This window comes from Musa acuminata, chromosome BXJ2-6, assembly GCF_036884655.1.
Source record: "Musa acuminata AAA Group cultivar baxijiao chromosome BXJ2-6, Cavendish_Baxijiao_AAA, whole genome shotgun sequence".
In the NCBI taxonomy this organism is placed as follows: domain Eukaryota; kingdom Viridiplantae; phylum Streptophyta; class Magnoliopsida; order Zingiberales; family Musaceae; genus Musa; species Musa acuminata.
The window spans coordinates 41,368,983-41,390,335 of record NC_088343.1 but is presented as its reverse complement, the minus strand read 5'-3'; the positions used below and the strand labels follow the sequence as shown (position 1 = coordinate 41,390,335).

The 21,353-nt window shown below is 38.4% G+C and overlaps 3 protein-coding genes across 3 annotated transcripts; 2 read left to right on the top strand and 1 right to left on the bottom strand.

The window, feature by feature from the left end:
- Positions 1–433: 433 nt before the first annotated feature.
- LOC103989513 (desmethyl-deoxy-podophyllotoxin synthase) lies at positions 434–2,315 on the top strand. The gene is made up of 2 exons (XM_009408381.3): positions 434–1,340; positions 1,430–2,315. Exons 1-2 carry the CDS (start codon positions 447–449, stop codon positions 2,063–2,065), a joined length of 1,530 nt encoding a protein of 509 aa, XP_009406656.2. The 5' UTR covers positions 434–446; the 3' UTR covers positions 2,066–2,315.
- Positions 2,316–3,882: 1,567 nt separating this feature from the next.
- Positions 3,883–14,428, bottom strand: LOC103989512 (uncharacterized). The gene is made up of 11 exons (XM_009408380.3): positions 14,013–14,428; positions 8,409–8,531; positions 8,175–8,271; positions 7,988–8,023; positions 7,716–7,903; positions 7,507–7,609; positions 6,302–6,483; positions 6,144–6,221; positions 4,843–4,945; positions 4,681–4,774; positions 3,883–4,453 (listed from the first exon to the last, which is right to left on the bottom strand). Exons 1-11 carry the CDS (start codon positions 14,393–14,395, stop codon positions 4,134–4,136), a joined length of 1,707 nt encoding a protein of 568 aa, XP_009406655.2. The 5' UTR covers positions 14,396–14,428; the 3' UTR covers positions 3,883–4,133.
- Positions 14,429–19,837: 5,409 nt separating this feature from the next.
- Positions 19,838–21,136, top strand: LOC103989510 (protein RGF1 INDUCIBLE TRANSCRIPTION FACTOR 1). Its single transcript, XM_009408379.3, has 4 exons — positions 19,838–19,970; positions 20,066–20,311; positions 20,400–20,540; positions 20,621–21,136. Exons 1-4 carry the CDS (start codon positions 19,968–19,970, stop codon positions 20,957–20,959), a joined length of 729 nt encoding a protein of 242 aa, XP_009406654.2. The 5' UTR covers positions 19,838–19,967; the 3' UTR covers positions 20,960–21,136.
- The last annotated feature ends 217 nt before the right edge of the window (positions 21,137–21,353 follow it).

Sequence of the window (21,353 nt, the reverse complement as noted above, 5' to 3'; positions counted from 1 at the left end):
TAAAAAAGATGATTTGTGAAACTAACACGCTCGGAGTAGGAACACGTCCATGGCGGATTGCTTGTGGCGAAACAATCGACTACAAACTGAAAGTTGGCGTAGGTAGAGATTCTAGAAAAAATAATATATATAACAATTATTTATCGTATTTTATAGTTTGTTCTCATTGTAAAGTAGCTGCAGAATCTGACCGCCACCATTGCGATCCCATTTTTTTTTTGGTTGTACCATCGACTTTGTTCCAGATGAACCAGTCACAAAACATGGTGAGTCGATTTCCACCCCGGTTTAATGCCATATGTCAACTATTCTAATTCAACTCTGTGATGATACGATAACGTCTGTCATTACGCAATCGGGAAACTGCACGCGAAACTCATAACTGTCATGTCTATAAGAAGGGTGGACGGGCCTGTGGTGTCTCATTACCAGAAAACTAATTAAGCATGGATCTCACCAGCACAGCCTTCCTCTTCTCCTTTCTCGTCCTCCTCGTATCGCTCCTGCTACTCAAGAAGAACAGGTCCGGTCGAGGAGCTCGTGCCAAACTGCCTCCTGGTCCATCTAAGCTCCCTATCATAGGCAGCTTACACCATCTCTTCAATGCCCTGCCGCATCATTCCCTCACTGCCTTATCTAAGAAATTTGGCCCCGTCATACTCCTGAAGCTTGGTGAGCTCCCCACCCTCGTTGTCTCATCTGTCGAAGCGGCTGCTGAGATCATGAAAACCCACGACATCAGCTTCGCCTCTCGGCCCACCAACCTGACTCTCCAGACCGCCACATACGGTGACAGGGGCATCGGCTTTACCTCGTATGGATTACACTGGAGGGAGCTGCGCAAGATGAGCATCGTGGAACTATTGAGTCACAAGCGAGTCCAATCTTTTCGCTTTATCCGGGAAGAGGAGGTGCATAATCTAGTGCAGTCGATAGTCCTGTTGTCCAACACCGGTTCCACTGTGAACCTCAGTAGGAAATTTGCGCTGTTGTCTAATGACATAGCCGCACGGTCCATCATCGGGAGCAAGTGCAAGTACCAGAAAGATTTCCTACGGATAGTGTCGCAAACGCTGGAAGCTGCCGGAGGCTTCAGTTTGGCGGACTTATTCCCGTCATGGCCGATAATTAAACTTCTCAGTGGCGCAACTTCCAAGATGCAGAGGTTCCACCGTGAAATGGACGCGATCCTGAATAGCATTATTCAGGAGCACAAAGAGAGGAAGTCCGAGGAGCAACCGGAGGAGGAGGAGGACTTGGTCGATGTGATGCTGAGAGTTCAAGCTGAAGGTCGCCTGTCATTCCCGTTCGCAGACGAGTACATGAAAGCTATTATGCTGGTATGCTTTTTTTGAAACCCTAATCTTTCCTTACAGTCGCAGTTTCGAGAATCTAATTTCTGGTTTCCTTTTGCAACAAACACGTAAAGGATATGCTCGGTGGGGGTAGCGAGACCTCCGCAACAATACTGGAGTGGGCCATGTCGGAGCTGATGAGGAATCCAAGAGTGATGCGGAGGGTGCAAGAGGAGGTGAGAGAGACTGTCGGAGGAAAGGGAAAGGTGACGGAGAACGACATCAACGGAATGAACTACTTGAGACTGGTCATCAAGGAGACTCTGAGGCTGCACCCTCCTGTTCCTCTGCTGCTCCCCCGAGAGTGCCGGGAGGCGTGCGAGGTTCTTGGTTATCAGATACCAGAGAAGACGAGAGTCTTCGTGAACGTTTGGGCCTTGGGAAGGGATCCTCGATACTGGGACAATGCCACTGAGTTTGAGCCAGAGAGATTCGAGAGTAGGAATTCCATGATCGACTTCAAGGGAACCAACTTCGAGTTCTTACCTTTCGGGGCAGGCAGGAGGATGTGCCCCGGGATGTCATTTGGTTTGGCGAGCATAGAGCTTTCCCTGGCTTGCGTTCTCTACAATTTTGATTGGGAGATCCCAACGGGAGATGAAGGGAAGCCTCACGAGTTGGACATGAGCGAGACCTTCTTGCTTACGTGCCGGAGGAGGTCAGACCTCTGCCTGCGTGCCATCCCTCGCATTCCTATCTCCGTGACCTGACCTTTATCCAAAAACAAACACTCGTAGTCGTTTCTTGTCCTTTTCATACATGCACTTCTACTCAGGAGTCTTCATCAGTGTCGTCGTCGTCGTCGTTATTGTCATCGTCGTAGTAGCATTGTTACAGATATGTGTTGCACTTCATATAAACAGTGTTGATAGGTATGAGAGGCTCTTTCATGTAAAAGCCTCTTATGGGCAATTTAATATAATGAAATAATATTAAATTAAATAAAAAGGTCTCTGTTTTGATTTTTGAAATAATTAAATATTATTGTCAGTGATGAACGTTACGATAAAGCATAGTTTGGATACCGTAAAATTTCATCTTGATTTGGCTTGTTTTCTAGTCAACTGTATCTCCAGTCCAACTAAGAGACATTACGAACCAAGATAAATATAAGTATCCAAATAAACCAAATTCGAACTTTACAGCTTGTTCGATCATTAGTGGTTCTGTAAAGTTTCTCTTAAACACATAAGCTAACGCCTGTAGGCATAACAGATCCAATTTGTATCTATCATTCATATTCAACATGGTATATCTATTATTGGAAGCGTAAGGCAAAGGCATCTAATCATCAAGTGCATAATAGGATAACCTAACTTCAGTATCACTTTCATGCTTCACCAGTCTTAAAACTTGTAAAGCTGTAAAGGTAACAATGGAAAAATAATTAATTAATTAATATCTTATGTCTTGATGTCTAAAAAAAAAACAATTGAAAGTTAATATAACAATCAAGATGGAAGATTAGTACAACATTACTTTTGGTCAAGGAAGCATTTTCATGGCGAATCAACCAGTATTTTATTTGAAATATGGATTTTCAATGTCCCTTTATCCCTTACGTTGACCTTTTACTATGTTTCACATCTTTTTGCCTTCGGATTCAGTTGGCTCTTTGATTTGCGATCAGACGAAGGATGTCAACAAGTTTTTGCTTACATTTGATTCTGTCGTATCTGAAATTTTTTGCATTTTGACTTGTCGTATTTGAAAGCATGAAGCACAAAGAAAACCTTGTATTGGATTTGAAAGAATGAAGCATCTAGAAACCATCTTGTAAGTCAACTTATTACTTTTCTTAATGAGTCCTTTTGTTTTCTGATCGGGATGGATGGCTTAGTTTGTGCTAGTTGTGCTATTCACCCTACGGTGAAGATATTTTGTTAGAAGCTATTGCACTGTTGTCTCGTAATAAGGGATAGAATAGATTCACTACTCTTGTGATTTCTAGTAATGCTATGTGTTTGTTCCCTATGTGGAAATGTAGCTCGGTCTTCGATTCACACATTCTTTTGATAGAGAGGGCAATCACTTTATCAGGTCTCTTTGATCCAAGAGGACAAAGACATCCCTTGGTCAATTTTATTCCCTCTCTCATCTTTAGACAGGGTAGTAGTGTTGCCATTTGACTGACTAGTTTTGCCACATTTTGTAAGTGTGACAGGATCTGAAGTTCCTAGGGAGTTGTCTTTTTTTGGTTTTTGCTGTGCTCCTAGAAATGGGAAGGAAGAACAGCTGATAGACTGAACACCAGCCATATAATCTATCCCGGAGATCAACGACCATGTAATTGACTGCTACATCAGGTTCTACCAGAGGCCACATCATGGCAGTTTTCAAGGTTCATTTAGTTCATCTAGATAAGCTTTTCCTGGTGGGCTTTGAAACATGATATGTGCTCTCAAAACATTTTATAGATTTCTTTTTAATCCTTATTACGCTCCATATAAGAAAATCGCCACGAAATGTTTTGTCGCCTACAGTAAAAATCCTGGAACATTCACTTCCAACCAAAGTGGAGTGTAAATTTAGCGTAACAACTAGTTTCAGCTCTTTCCCTTAAAGCAAGATATTTTAAATATAGAACACCATATATGACCTCTCCGCTACTGGATGCACAGTGCCAGACATACATAAAAACTCTTTTGGAAATGATGATTACAGAAAGAGAAAAAAGAAACCTTAAGGCTAATTAGAAAAGAAATCACACTCGTATCTTTTATAATAGTATGTTACTTATTTACTGGATTCTCGAAGAACCTGTGTGTGTCTTATTTCCTATGTTGCACTGGCTTTTGAATCCAGAAGGGCCAAATACTCTGCTATGGCCTCTCCTTCTTTCATTACTTCCATGTCGTAGTCTGCCAATGGATCACCTGTCAGTTCTTTCGCAAGCTCGTCTTCCATGACTTCGTCTCTTGGATATTTGTGTTCTTCTCCCAGATCCATTTTATCATCATTAGTTAAAGCAGTCGATGGTGGCTCTTGATCATCTTTCGGTTGGTTGATTGTAGCATGCTGGCTGTCCTCTGAATTTGCTCCGACAAGAAGTTTCAACGCATCCTCCTTGGTATGTGACCTTTGCACAGCATCCACAACTGCAGTCGAGAATAGTTAATTCCGAATGCAAGTACTGGACAGTGTAACTCGAGCTAATGGAGATCTATGATCAAACATATGGAACTTGCTGTTTGTGAAAATAAGTATGGTTAGATAACTAGGGCAGAATTAGATGCCTGGGAGTCACCATGAGAAGGGCACCCTTGTGAAAAATAAATTCATGAAACACTTGATTGTCTAAGGAATAAATCAAGCGATGAAATACCTGATGATCGGTTATAACCCAAGGATACTAATTCCTCAATGTCTGCACCTGATGAACCCGATACTCCCAACTTCCTCCTCTTTTCAAGTCGACTCTGGAAGTCAAAAGGTCATTAGTTAGTGAAAATAATAACAGAAAAGCACTCTGAAGAAAACCAAGTACCTGAAGGGCACAATTTCTTTCAGGATTTGTCAACAGATCTAATGCTTTTTGAACATCATTTTCATTCACCCTGAGAGCCTCTGCAGCAAGATCTCTCTCAAAACTGCAAAATAGATTGACAAGTAGTGTACATGTAATGATCCTAGACACCAGAGAGCAATCTGATAAGTGCCTGACACAATCTAATGTTCCACAATCCATATAAGCAAAGCCATTACATCTGTCACAGTCTGCTATATGCCATGATTTATTAGTACTGAAAATCATGTAACGATTCCTTCGGGAGAACACAACACAAGAAATAGAAGACAAGTCAAACTTTAACTAGAAAGGATTTTCTTCAACAATGTTACCTCCCCATCTAACAAATTATTAAGAGCCCAAACATGGAGCTCATCTTCATTCTTAAGTGAACCTTTTTTGTGGCCTCAGCTAAATATGATCAAATTTTCATCAATTAAATCTTGAAAATAGCAGATTTACCACCTCCACCTCAAAGTCATACCTTGTTTGTAAATTTGCTATGACTTCGAAACCACTCGGTGCTCATGCACATTGGTGCAGTTGTAATCAGCATTCAAGTCCTTGTAGGGAACTGATTACTGCTATGAACCAAGCTGAAATCAGCCACATTGCTGTATAAGCTTGTTAAGCAAATTAGGATATTATGAAAGATGTGCGTCACAGATTTTACGTCTCCTAGCTGTTTGGTCATTAAGAAGAACCACTTTGCCAGATAACACTATTAAAGTAGTCTAAAGAAATGTATGTGGCAAAAATCAGAAAATCAAGTGAGGGCCAGTGTATAAGGGCTACAAGGAATCTCTGAACTCTGTTTATTTTAACCTAGTCCTATCTTACTCATACCCAATGGATTAACCTTAAAAGGTGGAGACCTTTAACTAGCATTTAAATTTAGTACGAAATAATTCCTGGAGTCTTGTGGAAAACATAAGAAGATTACCTAGAGATATGAGGAACATGCATTTATTCTAGGTTAGCATATGCTATATCAGATAGTCACATATTTGAAACGGTGCAAACTTTGTCTATGAGTTCAGGATATTATTACCGGTGCATATGGAAAAATATGATGTAATTGTTTTTTGGTACAATGAACCCAATAGATAATAAATACGAGGGAAAACTCACATCAGATACTTGGCCTTCCAAGGTTTTTACAATTCAATAACAACAAAATATTAATTCAGAAGTAGCAAGCGGCATATGCTCTGTGATAGAATATGTGATACTGGTAGAAATGAAAGATCATAAAGGATCAATAGCATTTACTTGCTTACCCAATAGATACCAACTCATTTAACTCTTGCAGATTAATGGGCTTGTGTTTGGGGGTTGCACCATAACTCTTCTGTTCTCTACAAGTTCATACAATCAGCAACAATCATTAATTAAAAAATAAGATGAAAACATTCTATGGCAAGGTATAGAGCTATACAAAATCTCCGCTTGTCGCTGAATGTTCTCCTGTTTCCTGAGTATTTTCCTAGCTTGCTCTTCAACCAGGAAATGAACTGCTGATTGAACATCTTGACCAGTCATTCTTAGGGCCCTTTTTGCTGCATTTTCTTTGTAACCCATTCCCATAAGCAGTGACAAAGCTTCATCGGGTACTTGAAGCTAAAGGTATTGGCACATTGAATTAGTATATAAGATGTTCCTTAAATAAGTGAAAAAGGAAAATTCCACAGCTATTAACGAAATATGATAAAGTGGATTTCTTGTCAATCATTGAATAAATTATAAATGCACACATTCATATATACATATGTGTATATTGACAATTGCATATGCACGAGAATGACATACAAAATTTCTCCTTCATCTTCATCTTCTCAATGTTTCCTTCCAATATGCTCGAAGTCGTCTTTTAGATATTATTCTATGCATATTTATGTATGATATGCAAAGAGAAACTACCAAGGTCGAGTTGACAAAAACTTGATTTCTAACTATCATATTTAATAATGACACAAGTGTTCAACCAGAAAACATACTTTAAGAGTAAATTGAAAAATTAGAGGGCTCAAACATCTCCTTTGAGGCCTTAATAGAGTTCACCACAAGAATTGTTCAGATAAGTCCTAGTTTGCTAATTCCCTATTCATATATGCAGATCATTTTGTCATGAATGATAGGTTTTCTCTTGATAAAAAGGTAAAGATCCTCACTGATAAAAGACATTGCCCCACTAGTTCTACAACATCTGCTATATGTCATATCCTATTTATTAAAATTTTAAATCTACTTATGTAGGTTTTCTCTTGATAATATGCTAAAGATGCTCATTGATAAGATCCTTGTTCCACTAATGCTACAAATACTGATATCTATTAATCAAACCATATCCTATTTATCAGGATTTTAAATCTACCTAGTACCTATGCTATATTATACCAGATCTTGTGACAATATCCAGTAGTAGGAAAAAAATTAAGTTTTTTCTAGAATTTCTGAAGCTATTGTAAGATATAACCACCAGGAAACAAAAATCTATTTGCAGTATTAAATTAGGATGCCAATAAAATTTTATTGGATATTTTCTTGACAAAATATGAAGAGAAAATAGTACCAATAATAGACATATCAATAGTAACAATTGATATAAAATGTTATTCTCAAGCTGATAGAAATGTAAGGGACCTGCATATATTTGGCCTGTGCAGAGCTTAAAGCTTTACGAGCTTCTTCATACTTGTCACTATGATAAGCCACTACCCCTTCCAAGAGCTCTAGTCTCAGATATCTGTCTCAAGAAGTCACAAAACAAATGTGATTTAATAGGAGAAAATTCCAAGGAAACCATTGAGAGATGTAATAGACATAGTACATGTGCTAAAAAAGAACCATACGTGGCAAGTTCTGCTCGATAACCAGCTTGGAGGAGCCTCAAGCGAGTTGAATCTTTACCATGGGAACGTTCAAAACCTTTTCTAGCATTTTCTAGCCGAATTCCAGCCACTGCTAAACACGATATGTCCTGGAGCATGAAGTAGCACCACACAATATCTAGTTGAAGTATCGGCACGTTGTCAATCATCTAGGTATCAGCAGCAAAATGGCCATGGACACATGTTAGAAAAATGTTTTACATGCCAAGAAAAAACTCAATGACTTAATTTACCTCAGTAAGTTTAGGATCACAAAGAGAGAAAGCCTCCTGCATGTACAAAGCTAAAATGGTCAATTTCATGCATATTGTAGTAGTTCCTACAACACAGAATTTTCCTTGCATATTCTCAATGAAGCATAATGGAGTATTGTCAACGTTCTTGACAGATCAAAACAAAAATACAGTTAGTGCAACTAACCTCTCCCATGTACAGAACATCCAAGGCCTCCTTGAACTTCTGTTTTCTAACGAGGCTTCTAGCATTTGTGTGCAGCATCAAACCCATCATCAAAGCCCTGTCAGTCAATATCAATTCTCTCGTTATAATGATTATCATAAAGAATTAAAAATTCTGTATAAAAAATATTCTATTCCACAATATTATACAAATATAAAAGTATAAATATGATTTTTTACAGAATAAACGAGATACTTTTTATCTGATTCAGATCCCAACATCAATTTTTGACCATTCTGATCCTCTAGTTCTATATTGTAGTCCTCCAGAGGAAGTGAACCATCTGCATGCCTTTCACTTAAAGCTTTAGCAGCATCCCTGTCAACGCAGAGGCATGAAATAACCAACAAGGATTAATACTAACATCCAATTTGACTTTGAGATAAAGTAAACTTATCCTTCACTCCATGGCGAAAGAACAATGCATTATAGAAAAGGAAAGGACATATATCATAATTATTCTCGTGGAATAATTATATTGTAATTGTTAATTATAAAAATAACTTTTTCCTCAAGAAAACAGTGGATTATGACTATTGACAATTTGACTAAACTAAGACTTGACTGCACTTGTAAAATGTCATACCGAATGGAATAAGTGATGGAGATAACTTGAAGAGCTAAAGATCCTTGGTTTTAAAATGAACTAAGTCAAGACCAAAAGTATAATTTTAATCCTAAATTATCTAGTGAATTTTCTCAAGATATTTTTCTTAAACATGTATAGGAATAGATGCTTGATACGACTAAAACATAATAAGTTAACACTTAACAAAGGTTGAGTATCTCTGGTTCTAGTGCTTGGTTATCTATGTTTTTTGCTTGTGGTCTTGGCATATTGATTAAAGCTTCCTCCATTATTGAGTGCATAAGTTTCTTAGTCAGTCATTGGGTTTCTCCCCAAAAACCATAAAAAATTATGCAACTCCTGTGTTTCATGGTTATCAGTGATCCTTCAACAATGCAAGCCCCTATAAGTCAATAGTTCTGCTTGGTCTTTAACACATTGTTCAAGGATAGCTGATGAAATTACTGACAACAATTTAGCAAGCATAAAGCACAAGGAATGATAAGTAACACTTTTAAGTGTAATATTGACTATTGAGAAGGCTAATACTAGATAACGTCTACAATGGTTATGCATTGCAGAAAAAGACAATGTTAGTAAAGCTGATGTTGAAGCCCTCAAAGCAATGTTCCCAACTCCAAATGCAATCTACAAAGATTATAAACTGCAGAAAAAACAAAGTTAGTCAAGCTGACGTTGAGGCCCTCAAAGTAATGTTCCGGACTGATAATCCACTTCAGCATTTAAGATTGAAAATTCACTGACTCTTACTATAAGATAATTAGAACATGCTCCCTACCCTAACTGCATTGGAAAAGGTATAGAATGGAAAATTATTACATGTGATAACTAAGTTTTTAAGTGTCCTATTGTCATGTCCTTATTCAGGGTTGCCTAAGGATTGGACTGCATGAGGTTAAGATCTAGGCCAATCCTTGCAAGAAGGTATCGCTTAGATGTCATCACGCCTTAGGCAATCCCAACTAAGCAGGTTAAAAGGGGAGTAGAGAGCTATTGGAGAAGGAAGGTGTGGTGGGCAATCGGGGAGGAGGAAGGAGAGGGGGTTATTAGAATCTAGGGAGGCTCTGAGCATGGTGGAGGAAGGAGAGGTGGTTGTTGGGGTTTGGGGAGGTTCGCACAAGCGGAGGAGAAGGTAAGGACCGCGAGAGGGCACTCTTAGAGAGGAGAGGAGGAGGGAGAGGGGGGCCATTGGGGTCCATGGCGGCTCGACAGGGAGGGGTAGGGGGCAACAATGGAGGAGAAGGGATGATAGAGAGTGAGTTATCACTAGAAGAGCCTGAAGATCCGCTCAGCACACATAAGTCACTTGCCAACTTCATTTGTCGTAAAGAGGAAGATGTTAACGTCGTTCACCATTGGAGAGGAAGATGTTGCCACCATCAATTACGTTTTCTAGGGGAAAAGAAACAAGGTTTCATGCGCGAGGGGAGGGGGGTAAAGGGAAAGGTTTGGTGTGTGTGAAGGAATTGGGCTCACATTGATCTGGTTTGATCTCAATTTGGTTTGGTCCAGGCTCGACTCAATTGGATTTGATTCAAGCACATGCTTGAACTGCCCGACGCCATGGCTTAGGCACGTGCATGGGTTGCGCCCAATTGAAGGTGCCCTCTTAAACTTGATATCGGGCGCTTGGCCTCACCTCATCTCGCCCAGGTGCCTAGGCAAGCGCTCGAGTACACAGTGACTTCACAGTTGGGATTGAATAGAGATGTGGTGTGAGTTAAACCTTCCCCATTTCACCTAAATCTTTGCCCCTAAGATAGGGATTTTAGTGTCCTACATGTTGTACCTATTCCTGTGATACCTATTCAAGCTAAGAATATGTTGCAATAGGCCCTGTCCCAAGAGAGAAAATGAATGCCAAAGGTGTGATGCTATGTGTGCAAGAATATAATAACTAGATATACTACATGGGCACCATCCAGAAGGGGCTCATTCTACCGCCATCATAACCAAAATCACATGCATCTTCTCTTAAAATACATTGAGCCCTATTAGAGTCAGTTACATGATCCATTCCCACTATTGAACTCTACAATGAGCCATATCACTACAAAACTTAGAGCCATAACATCAGTTTAGTCTTCTTCTATCTTGTATGACAAATTGAAATTGACATGCCTTGTTTAACCAAAGCATTTAAATATGCAGCTCCTACAAAGCTAGGACTTGAATGGGTTAATGTATAAAATCATATCCTCTTGCCAGCAAAGAGGTTGTTATTGTGAAAATCATCCCTAAGAAACAACCTTACGATGATGCCAAGGTTGAAATCCCCAAACTCACTTAAACAATCATCACTTATCTATCCTTGATGAATATTAATCCCAAAGATTTCTTATTCTAGATATTCTAATAACTCATAAATTCATCTCAACTAAAGCATTTCTGATTTGTTATTTTCTAATTGACAAATATTTTGATCAAAGAAACTGTTGACCTTACAATCTATTGAAGTTTCTTATTCAAGGGGCACAAAGTAACATGTTTCTCCACTTTAACCAAGTTTGTAGGCTCATTTGAAAACCATATGGGCAGACATAATTTTATGAATATGTTAATCTAAATATTTCTTATTCTAGCTATTCTAATAACTCATACATTCATCTCAACTAAAACATATCTGATTTGTCATTTTCTAATTGACAAATATATTGATGAAAGAACAAGCTCAAATGCAAGCTCATTCGAAAACCATACAGCTAAATGCAGGCTCAAATGAATGACAGCTAACCCAAATAAAAGATGCAGATCATATTCAGATATGGAGTCAGAGACTTTAAACAATATGAATCATTGAAAAGAATCTTAAGGATATGTTTTTATCCAATTGCTTTATAGTTACACATGAGAAATAGCAAACATAACCTGAAACTTTCACAACATACTTTCATATTGGTTACATACAATTAACAAAACAAGGAAAAATGTAGAACCTTACACATTGCTTTCATACAATTAACAAAACAAGGAGACATGCAGTACCAAAGAAGGTTGCTACAAGTCAAAAAAAAATTTATTAGAACTTGTTGGAAGTAATATGAAAGACTTGAATGAGATGATGTTTTGTGACAATAAAAATCAAACTTAAGTTCATTGAAAAATTTCCAGAGATCTTTGAACACAAAAAGATAACTTATGCTAGGGGTCAAAATGAAAGGAAGGAGATCAACATAAAAGAATTTGAGATTTACTTTACTTTAAGTGCAATAGGAACTCTAGTTTTAGTCATTTATATGGATATTAGACAAAAGGTGTTCTACCATCCTAACAATCATCAATCAAGTGTTGCCCCATAGATGCCATTTTGCAGTTGCAAGTTGTAGTCTACAAGGGAATTTCATTAAGAAAAAGGATCATGATTCTAACTGCTAATCAAACAACAGGTGCATTTTTCAATTGAAAATTAGAAGCGATTAAGCCTTTAAGTGACATGAGATGCTAATTTCAGTTTACTACTATATTTTGAATGACTTGTAAAGTGTGGCGATTAAGCCTTTAAGTGACATGAGATGATAATTTCAGTTGACTACTATACTTTGAATGTTTTGTAAAGTGTGAATACAATTTTTCGCATTAGCTTGAAATATTTGCAAAGGATTTTAAGATGGATGTGAGGAGTTACTAGGAAGGATAGGAAAAAATATTTTACTCGTGAACAATTAGATAGCTTCAATAAAGGATAGAACGAAAGAGAATCTTTCAAAACAGTATGGACATATGTAAGGAGATCTATAGATGCTGTAATTATAAGAGATGAGATAATTACTATTAATGGCATGAGGAAAGATAGAGGGAGACCTAAGAAAACTTTCCTAGAAACACAAAATAAAAATTTAAATGCTCTTACTTTAACTAAAGATGTTACTTTTTTATAGAGCTCAATGACAGCAATGGATTCATTTAGCCATCCCCAAATAGTTGGGTCATTATAGCTCATTGTTGTTGTTTGTTATTGTTGTTGTAACTTGAATATTTTTGCTGCAAGATATTATAAAACTTTTGAACAGAGAATTGGATCAATAATATTTCAAGGAGATAATAAGGGTAAGGTCTAATGGATGACCAAATATTTTGACTTAAAAGCCTCAAGATCAGATCTTTTTGAGCATAAGCAACATATAAACATGGATATTCCATAGTCAATTGGAAAGGTGAATAGTGTATTTGGCTTAGGAAGATTAAGGCTAGTACTCCCAGAAGGAACAAGATTGTTCGGTAACTACAATTTCTGGATCAAAAGTAGTAATAAGACTACAGTCCATAAATCCACAAACATGTCTTTTACATGCAAGACACGAACGAGGCATGTGTATATTGATAAACAGCATGAAGTATAAAATATAAGACGTCACCCTCAAGATGCACTTGTGTGCATCTGAACATATTTTCAAGCAAAGGAGACCTGAGTTAGAAAATGATACCATACTTCTCTTTCATGTGATCCTTATTCTTATATCTCATCAAGCAATCTTCAACATGGCTACACAACTACACCACTATCCAGACTTTATCCAGAATGTAGTGTGGTTCTGCAAGCCAAATTCATAAAAATAATACGAATCCATTTTCTTTTTGACAATGGTATTAGCAGCTCCCATAGTTGGATTCATGTTGCTCTTCTATGACCTACGTGACTAAAATTCAAGCATAAGAATAGCCTCTGATTGCAGAGATGAGGTTGTTGACAATTGACCCTCGTTAGCATCAGTGAAAGCTACGAGTTGGGCCATCTTATTTTATCAATAGTTGTCTCAAGGAAGTTTCTCTGTGCAATGTGAAATTTGAATCAAATGACTGATGTAATTTTCTCACAAGTCAACCGTTCAATGACCCGGTCAACAACCAAAATCTATACTAGATTACAGATTTCACCCTCAACCAAGAAAATATCAATAGTTCTCTCTTAATTGTTTGAGCAATCGGTATAATTACAAGCATTCAACATGAAAAATGTTTTTCGCCTATGTCCCTAAGCAAGAAACGAACTACACAGGCCTAATCTAACACATATTTCAAAGAATTCAAGTGGTCTAAAATAATGAACCGATTTCAATCAAAATCCTCATTTAGCTAAAGCATAACCAACAGAATAATTCACAAGGAGCAGAACCTCATCTTTACAAAAAGCAGCGGACGGAACCGAAAAGAAGAAAGGAATTAACGCAATAGAAGTAAAAGATGGCAAGATCAAGCGATTGAATTCGCACCTGATTCTCGCAAGCTTCTTCGCATGCTCGGCCTCAGAGGCCGCTTGATCATTGATCGCTTTCCCCCGGTCGCCACGCACGACGGTAGCGAGCACTTTGGCGTTGTTCTTGAGCCCCAACTGCCCCAGCGGCTTCGCCCGGCTGTCGTCCCTCAGGACCTTTCCCCCGCAGATCAGATTGACGCAGTCCGGGGCAGCGCCCGCCCGCCGAGCCACTTCTTGGCGGAGCATCGGCAGCGTCCATGCCTCCAGTTCAACCTCGATGACCCCCGACCACGCTCCGGCGATTCTCACCTTCGCCTCCGCCTCCGACTTCGGGTCGCCGCTGCCGACCGACGGTGACGCTGAGGTCGAAGTCGTCGTCGCCTTTTCTTCTTTCTCCATCGCGATTCGCAACCAACCGGTGAAGCCTTCGAGGGTTTTATAGCCTTACCTCTCTCTGCATAAAGTTCCCCGAGAACTGAAAACAAAATTATAATTATTCCTAGTGATATATGAAATTACTGTTTAACCCTTAATTATGATACGTAGATTCTATAGTGTAACAAATTAATATTCATTAAGGATCTTTTATGTGAAAAATCCCGGATTTTGGCAATAAATGAGATGATGAAGATCATGAGAAGAGAGATCATCAAAAACCTAATATCTCTATGAGAAATCCAAATATTTTTGTAGCAAATAATGAGTCCAGGATTTTTTAATTCTCGATCGAATAAAAATCTTATTTTTGATTTTTTTTAATTTGATCGATCGAATTTGATAGGGTGTTTTACAAATATATCTCTATAATTAAAAGAGATGGGCTTAAGAGACTTTCGACGCATCGAGATCCTTATTAAAGTCGTCTTGAGTGGGCACGTCATCGAAGAAGACTTGGTTGGGAAGTCTCTCTTCTTTAGGATTCTTGGGTGGTAAGTTAGCCTTCCAAGTACTCATGCGGTCAGGGAAGCAAAGATTAGCGAGAACATAATATGTAGTCTACGTTCTAATTGTATGAATCATATTAACAATTTTGTTAATACGTCTAGGCTTTGAAACAAAGGTAATCGAAAGGTGCTCTTTTAGGGGTAGATAAGATTGCATAATTAAAGTCATGCTCACCTTCCTATGTAGGTTGATGATTAATAAAAAGTGGAAGAGTGGAAGAAGTGTAACACTGTGACTCGATCTTACATGGAAAGTGAGGTTATGTTAGTAGCAAAGTTATAATAAAGTTAGTAGATAAGTTATTCTTAAACTACAGCACCTTAGCACCTTAGGTAAGCCAAGCTGGACCACGATGAAAAGAGATAAAGATAATTAAAAATAAAAAGTAATGGATGAAGAAAATAATGGCTTTCTCCAACTAATTAATGATTCACGTCCAGATAAATTTTACTTTTATGGTTGTAAGATTATGTGATCCTATTTAATTAAGTAAGATATATTATAGATATGATTGGATTCTTATGGTTATTGGTCAATAGAAAAAAAGTCCATGTTAAAATAGGATTCCTTAGGAGATAACCTGGGAAAAACTCTCCTAATAACTTATCATAGACTTCTTCTCTCGCCTATAAATAGATTCAATCTCCCTCTCCCCTAATTCCCTAATCCATCAGGTTCTATGAAAAGATAGGAAGAGAGGAGAAGGATCTGGATCCTTGCAGATCCTTGCAGATTGATCTTGTAGATCAGATAAAATTTATTTTTCTGAACAACAAGAAAAAGGTACATATCGTAATATTGTCAGATCTAATTTATTTGATTTCAATATTGACATAAAAATTTTTCGCATTACAGACAACATAATTACAGATTTTATACTTACAATAGTTTCTTCTCTCTTCATAGGTAAGTTGTGGTTTTGCTTTGGTTCATCAAATTGGTGCACCATCTCGAAAGTGCCTTATCAAATACCTCTTTAAAAGCTATTAAGCTTATCAGTAACTCTGAAAAGATCTTTGCAGCAATATGGCTACAAGCAGGAAGAAGAAGGGCTGCTAAACTTGCAAACTCCCTTCTATCTTTGTTTTCTCTTTTCTTAACTTAGGTTACAAGGGGCATGACATAGATGCTTCAGTCATATTGGATTGGAGTTTGAATTCAACTAAATTTAAGTGAGACTTGAGCTGATTTGAATATGATTCTTTGAGCTCAAACTTCGACTTGATCTTGGTTTAGTTTGATCACGATCAAAAGAAGTCCGATTGGAACTCTAGTTAGGCCGAATTGAAGTTTGTCGTCAACTCTACTAAATCATCCCTAACATTGGTCATGGCTAACCATTGGATGACCAAACTTGATCGAAACAGTGCTATCGGCACCTATTGCTTGATAGAAGATAAGATTTCTATAACTATACAATGAAATCTTTTCATTTCTTGAATAAAGCTTTTCTCTTCTTCAATAAAGCTTCTTCAATAATTGTTCTTATCTTCTATTATTTTCATCATGGTATCAGAGTAGTGAGAAAAATGAAGTTTCGTTCTTGCCTTTGGCCAGCGACCAGCGTCGTTGAGAAAAGCGAAGCTTTGCCCTTGTCTTCGACCAGCGACCAATGTCGCTACAACCACATTCCTAAGAGGCTCCACGGCCAATCCTCATCTTCCTCACCGCGGTAGCCTTCACTGATCTACCAAAAGTCGGTAGACTTAAAGAGAATGAAGGGCGGACTTAAGGAGAACGAAGGGAACGCCAATGCCCTCACAGCAACGGCAATCGCAACAGTAGCAACGATCTGCTCTTACCCTACTCACGAAGTCTCTCCTAATTTGTATAAATAGGAGAGGGAACATGTTAATGTATAGAAGCATTTTCATTTCTTCAATAAAGCTTCTTCTCTTCTTCAATAAAACTTCTTCAATAATTCTTCTTATCTTTTATTATTTTCATCATTGCTCCTAAAAACAATATCTACCAACTTTTGACACTCCACGTGAACTCGGGTTCCTTGATTCCCATCGTTAATGCTTCTGGAGTTGTGATGCTCATTAATGAGCCTGAAGACCTTAGCTAATGTGCTTGCTTGTTTAGAGGCGCAGTGCATTGATAGCTTAATAGAGGAGCTATATCTATATGTTAGCAGATATGTTAGGATTCGATATATGAGGCCTTGGTTTCTACGGATTTGCCTTTAAATGCTAATATTGCACCTCCCTCCACGTACCAACACCCGACACAAAGGCACAATGCTCCTGAGGAGGGTGATTTGGCCGAGGGTCTCTCACCTTATGCTTCCCCTTTGAACACCCTGATGGAAAAGGTTGGCTATGTTCTATGGAGCTTGACTATGGAGTTGTCGGAGGACGGATCTGGTGGAGTGGAGATATAATCAATTAATCTACTAGAAGATACCTTGTTGACTGAGTCTTTCAAGAGTTGTAAGGCTACGATGGCTTTGAGGGCTAAGATTGTGGCTATATAGTTGAAGCCAAAGAATGCTTGTGGTTGCAGACAATATTCTTTAGAAGGTGTATTGACGAATGCAATTGTCCCGAATGAGAAGAGTAATGTTGTGTCATCTTCTTCTAATTAATGAAAATTATTAACTAGAATTATAGGGGGGCTAACTAAGGAATATCTAAGATTTTTGTTGATATTTGTTTCACCAACTATAATCCAACATTCTATTTCTCTCCTGGAAGACAAAGAGACCAATTTTGAGTTGAGTGAGGAGGAAGATAAAAGGCTAATTTATTTATAATAATCTTTCGAGCTATTCTTAAACATCCAAATGAATTTTGAATGATTATTATAATACATAATTTTATCATAATCTTATCATTTCTCACAAAAAGTTAAACCATATTAAATCTATTAAATTTAATGATATTGTTTTTGACCAACCTTAGGAGATCAAGGAGAAGTTTGTTGATTTTTACTATAATTTATAGTTAGATCCGATAATTATTGACTTTCATATCGACAACTATCGTCGTAATGATCTAATTAAAATCTTTCTTCGTAGTGAAATTTAGGATAAGATAATCATATGATTAAATTTTATAGAGGTTGTTGACTCTTGTTTAATCATTTTTATTCTATTTCAATATTGCATGTTTGGTAGGTTCAAACTTTTATCACTTTTATCTCTAATTGTCTCGAATCCAAATATAGACTAGACTTAAGGGTTTCTTATCGAATTTAATTATCATAAAACAATCTATTTTTCTTCTAAATAGAAATATTCAGGATAATATTTTAGTGATCTATCTCATTCCACGTAAAAGTTCAAGAGCAGAAATTCTTTAATTATTATTAAAATATTTAGATAAGTTTATCTTGAAAAGCTATTACTAATATTATAAATTGGAGAGCTATGACTAAATATTAGACGCGCATATTTTCTTGATTTATATTTTTATGTCCTCTCTCGAGTCTGCACTTAATTAATGGGAACCCTCTGAGATGGTATTAGTTGTCGGGTACGCAGTGTCATTGACAGAGGAAGCCATCAGAGTGAACTGACCTTTGCGGCACCTGTGGGAGATCACAGCCATTACCACTCTCAAGCTGACAAAGCGAGATTAAAATCACCCAGTTGGACAGGTAGGTGATGGAAAGATTTTGCTCCCATCATCTCTCACGGCTGTAAAGCCACTGTCCAGATGATTTGACTAGCATTTAACTGTTTACTGTAAAATCATATAGTTGTTTACTGTTCAAAGCTTAACTCATTACATGAGATGGGATTGCCGAAGGTTTCTCCCTAATCCAAAATCATTATTGTGATGCATATATTACCAAATCCAGCTTCTTGGTCAGAGGACTGCACATACTTGGATTTTGTTGTAAATATAAATCGAATACTTTTTTCCCTTTCATAAACTATCGAACTATACCACCGATTAGAAGGGATTCTAACTCTAGTCGTAAAGATGAATGTTAAACAATTCGATGTTTATCTATGTTAGATTATGTGATTCTATTTAATTAGGTAAGAAATATTATGAATATGATTGAATTTTGATTATGATTATTGGCTAATAGAAAAGAAGTTCAATTAAGATAAAATTCATTCGGAGACATTTTTGATGGAAGAAATTCTCACAATTACTTATTTTAGACCATTTACTTTCATGTATAAATAAATAGAAGAACACATGAGAGACTATAATAAGAGTACGTGACATAGATGAAAAAGATGAGTCTAGTTCTTCTTGTCGATTCAAATTTCAGATTTATATACTTATACATCAGATAAAATTTATTTTTTTAAACAACAACAAGAGGTAGGCTTCCTAATATTGTTTAGATCCATTATTGTTTGATTTCATATTCTAATATGAAAATTTTTTCACATTACAAATAACATAATTATAGAATTTATGCTAACAATCTAAACTTAAATTTTATACTCAAAGTTCTCTTATCTAAATTAAGCCAGCATTATTATCTCCAAAAGATTCACGTAAGTCTTGGCAGAAGCAACGACATGAAGTTGATAGAGATGAAGGTTGAAAGTTTGCCACAGGATGCGTCGAGTTTAGCTGTCCATGGACCGGGCACCACAATCATGGTCGACCTCCTATCTTCTCCGGTAAAACAATTGAAACGAGAGCCTCAAGTTGTTGTCCATGGCAAAGTCCGAGGCAGTGTCTTGGTGAGCCTCAGAGCCCCAGGCAGTGCCGCGCACGAATGACGAGAGAAAGAATTAAAACTCCTCGGGCTACTGCCTCTCTTGGAGTAGTTTACAGGGCAGAGCTCTCCGGCCAAGGAGAGGTTGAGCTTTGTTAATGGACAGGCCGAGGGGACATGGAAACAGCCCCCACGTTCTCCTCCTCCCTTGCTTTCTTTATTGCTCTCCCCACCCCCACAAGACTCTCTTCCCCTTGACAAAATGTAGTGTTCCTCATCACTAGGGTATTAGGATATGCCCTGTGCACTCTTCATAAAGACCTCCTCTAACCCTAACACATCCCCTTCGGTTTCGCGCAGTTCTACTTCCTCCTCCTGAGTTGCTGAATTCAAGATGGTCTGCGCCCTATTCTCTTTACATCAGTGTATGTTGACAGATTCAGCTGATCAGTTTATTGATCAATTGCTTTCCGGCTTCTTCGTGGTCATCAGGAAGCTGGTAAGCCGGCGTGGTTGGAGGCCCTCGATAAGCAAAGATTCTTCGTGAGCTGCTCCGTGCACGAGAACGCGAGGAAGAAGGAGAAAAACATATGTTGTTTGGATTGTTGCACGGCGATTTGCGCCCACTGCTTGCGGTCTCACCACGGCCACCGGCTTGTGCAGATACGGCGATACGTTTACCATGACGTCGTCCGGTTGCAGGACCTCGACGAGCTCATCGACTGCTCCAGTGTTCAGGTTACAACCTATAAAACCAGTGTTGTTTTAGTAGAGCATATAATCCGTGACGGTATCTAAATGATACAGTCTCATCTGATGCATGCAGTCGTACACTATTAATAGCTCGAAGGTCGTCTTCCTCAAGAAGCGTCCACAGAGTAGACAATTCAAAGGATCAGGAAACATATGCACCTCCTGTGACAGGACCCTCCAAGAACCTTACGTTCATTGCTCACTGGAGTGCAAGGTCGGCAACACAGTAAACCATTTTGCGGGTCACATGGATTGAACGATAAGACTCGATCCGATTGTCTTTTTTGCTTGCAGGTGGATTACATATCAAGAGAAGGCAAGGATTTCTCGCCGTACCTCAGGACATGTCGATCACTGCAATTGAACCCTGAGCTCATCACGGCGCCAGAAGCCGATGCTGGTGGAGATGATGGAAACGAGACGACACGCTCGACCGTCGTCCAAGGTGAGGATGATGCTATGTGCTCGTCGGACTCGGAGAATTTTAGCATGCCATTTGTTAGTTTCATCCGGAAGAAGCGAAGTGGGCTACCATGTCATTGTTCGAGGTCAGCTAATAGAATGAGTCACGATGGCATAGCTGCAAGCAGCAGCAGGAGGAAGGGCATTCCACAGAGATCTCCTTTGTGTTAGAAGAAACTGCTGCCATTTTTGTCTGCCATCATCTTCTTGCTGCATAATAAACCACTCGTTGAGGCTGTAAGTTTAGTGTGTAAATGGCATCACGTGACCCTCAATTCCAGGCTTCCATGTACAGTTTCCGAAGAGCCAGTTAAAAGACCACTTAATTAGTCTGCATGAACTAAAGAACTCGAGTTTAAATGTTTTTGGTTTCCTTCTCTCTCCCTTCCATGTGTTTATGGTGTGGCCGATGTTTACCGTCATTACAACTCTTGCACGCTTTGTGTATCGTGCCCATCTTACTCTGCCATGTCCGACTGTGAGGAGTGAGCTTAATTTGGCATGTTCCTGAAGCCATATAATTTGGAGCAGCAACAAGCGCAGCTGGGAAGCTCGGGAGTTACAC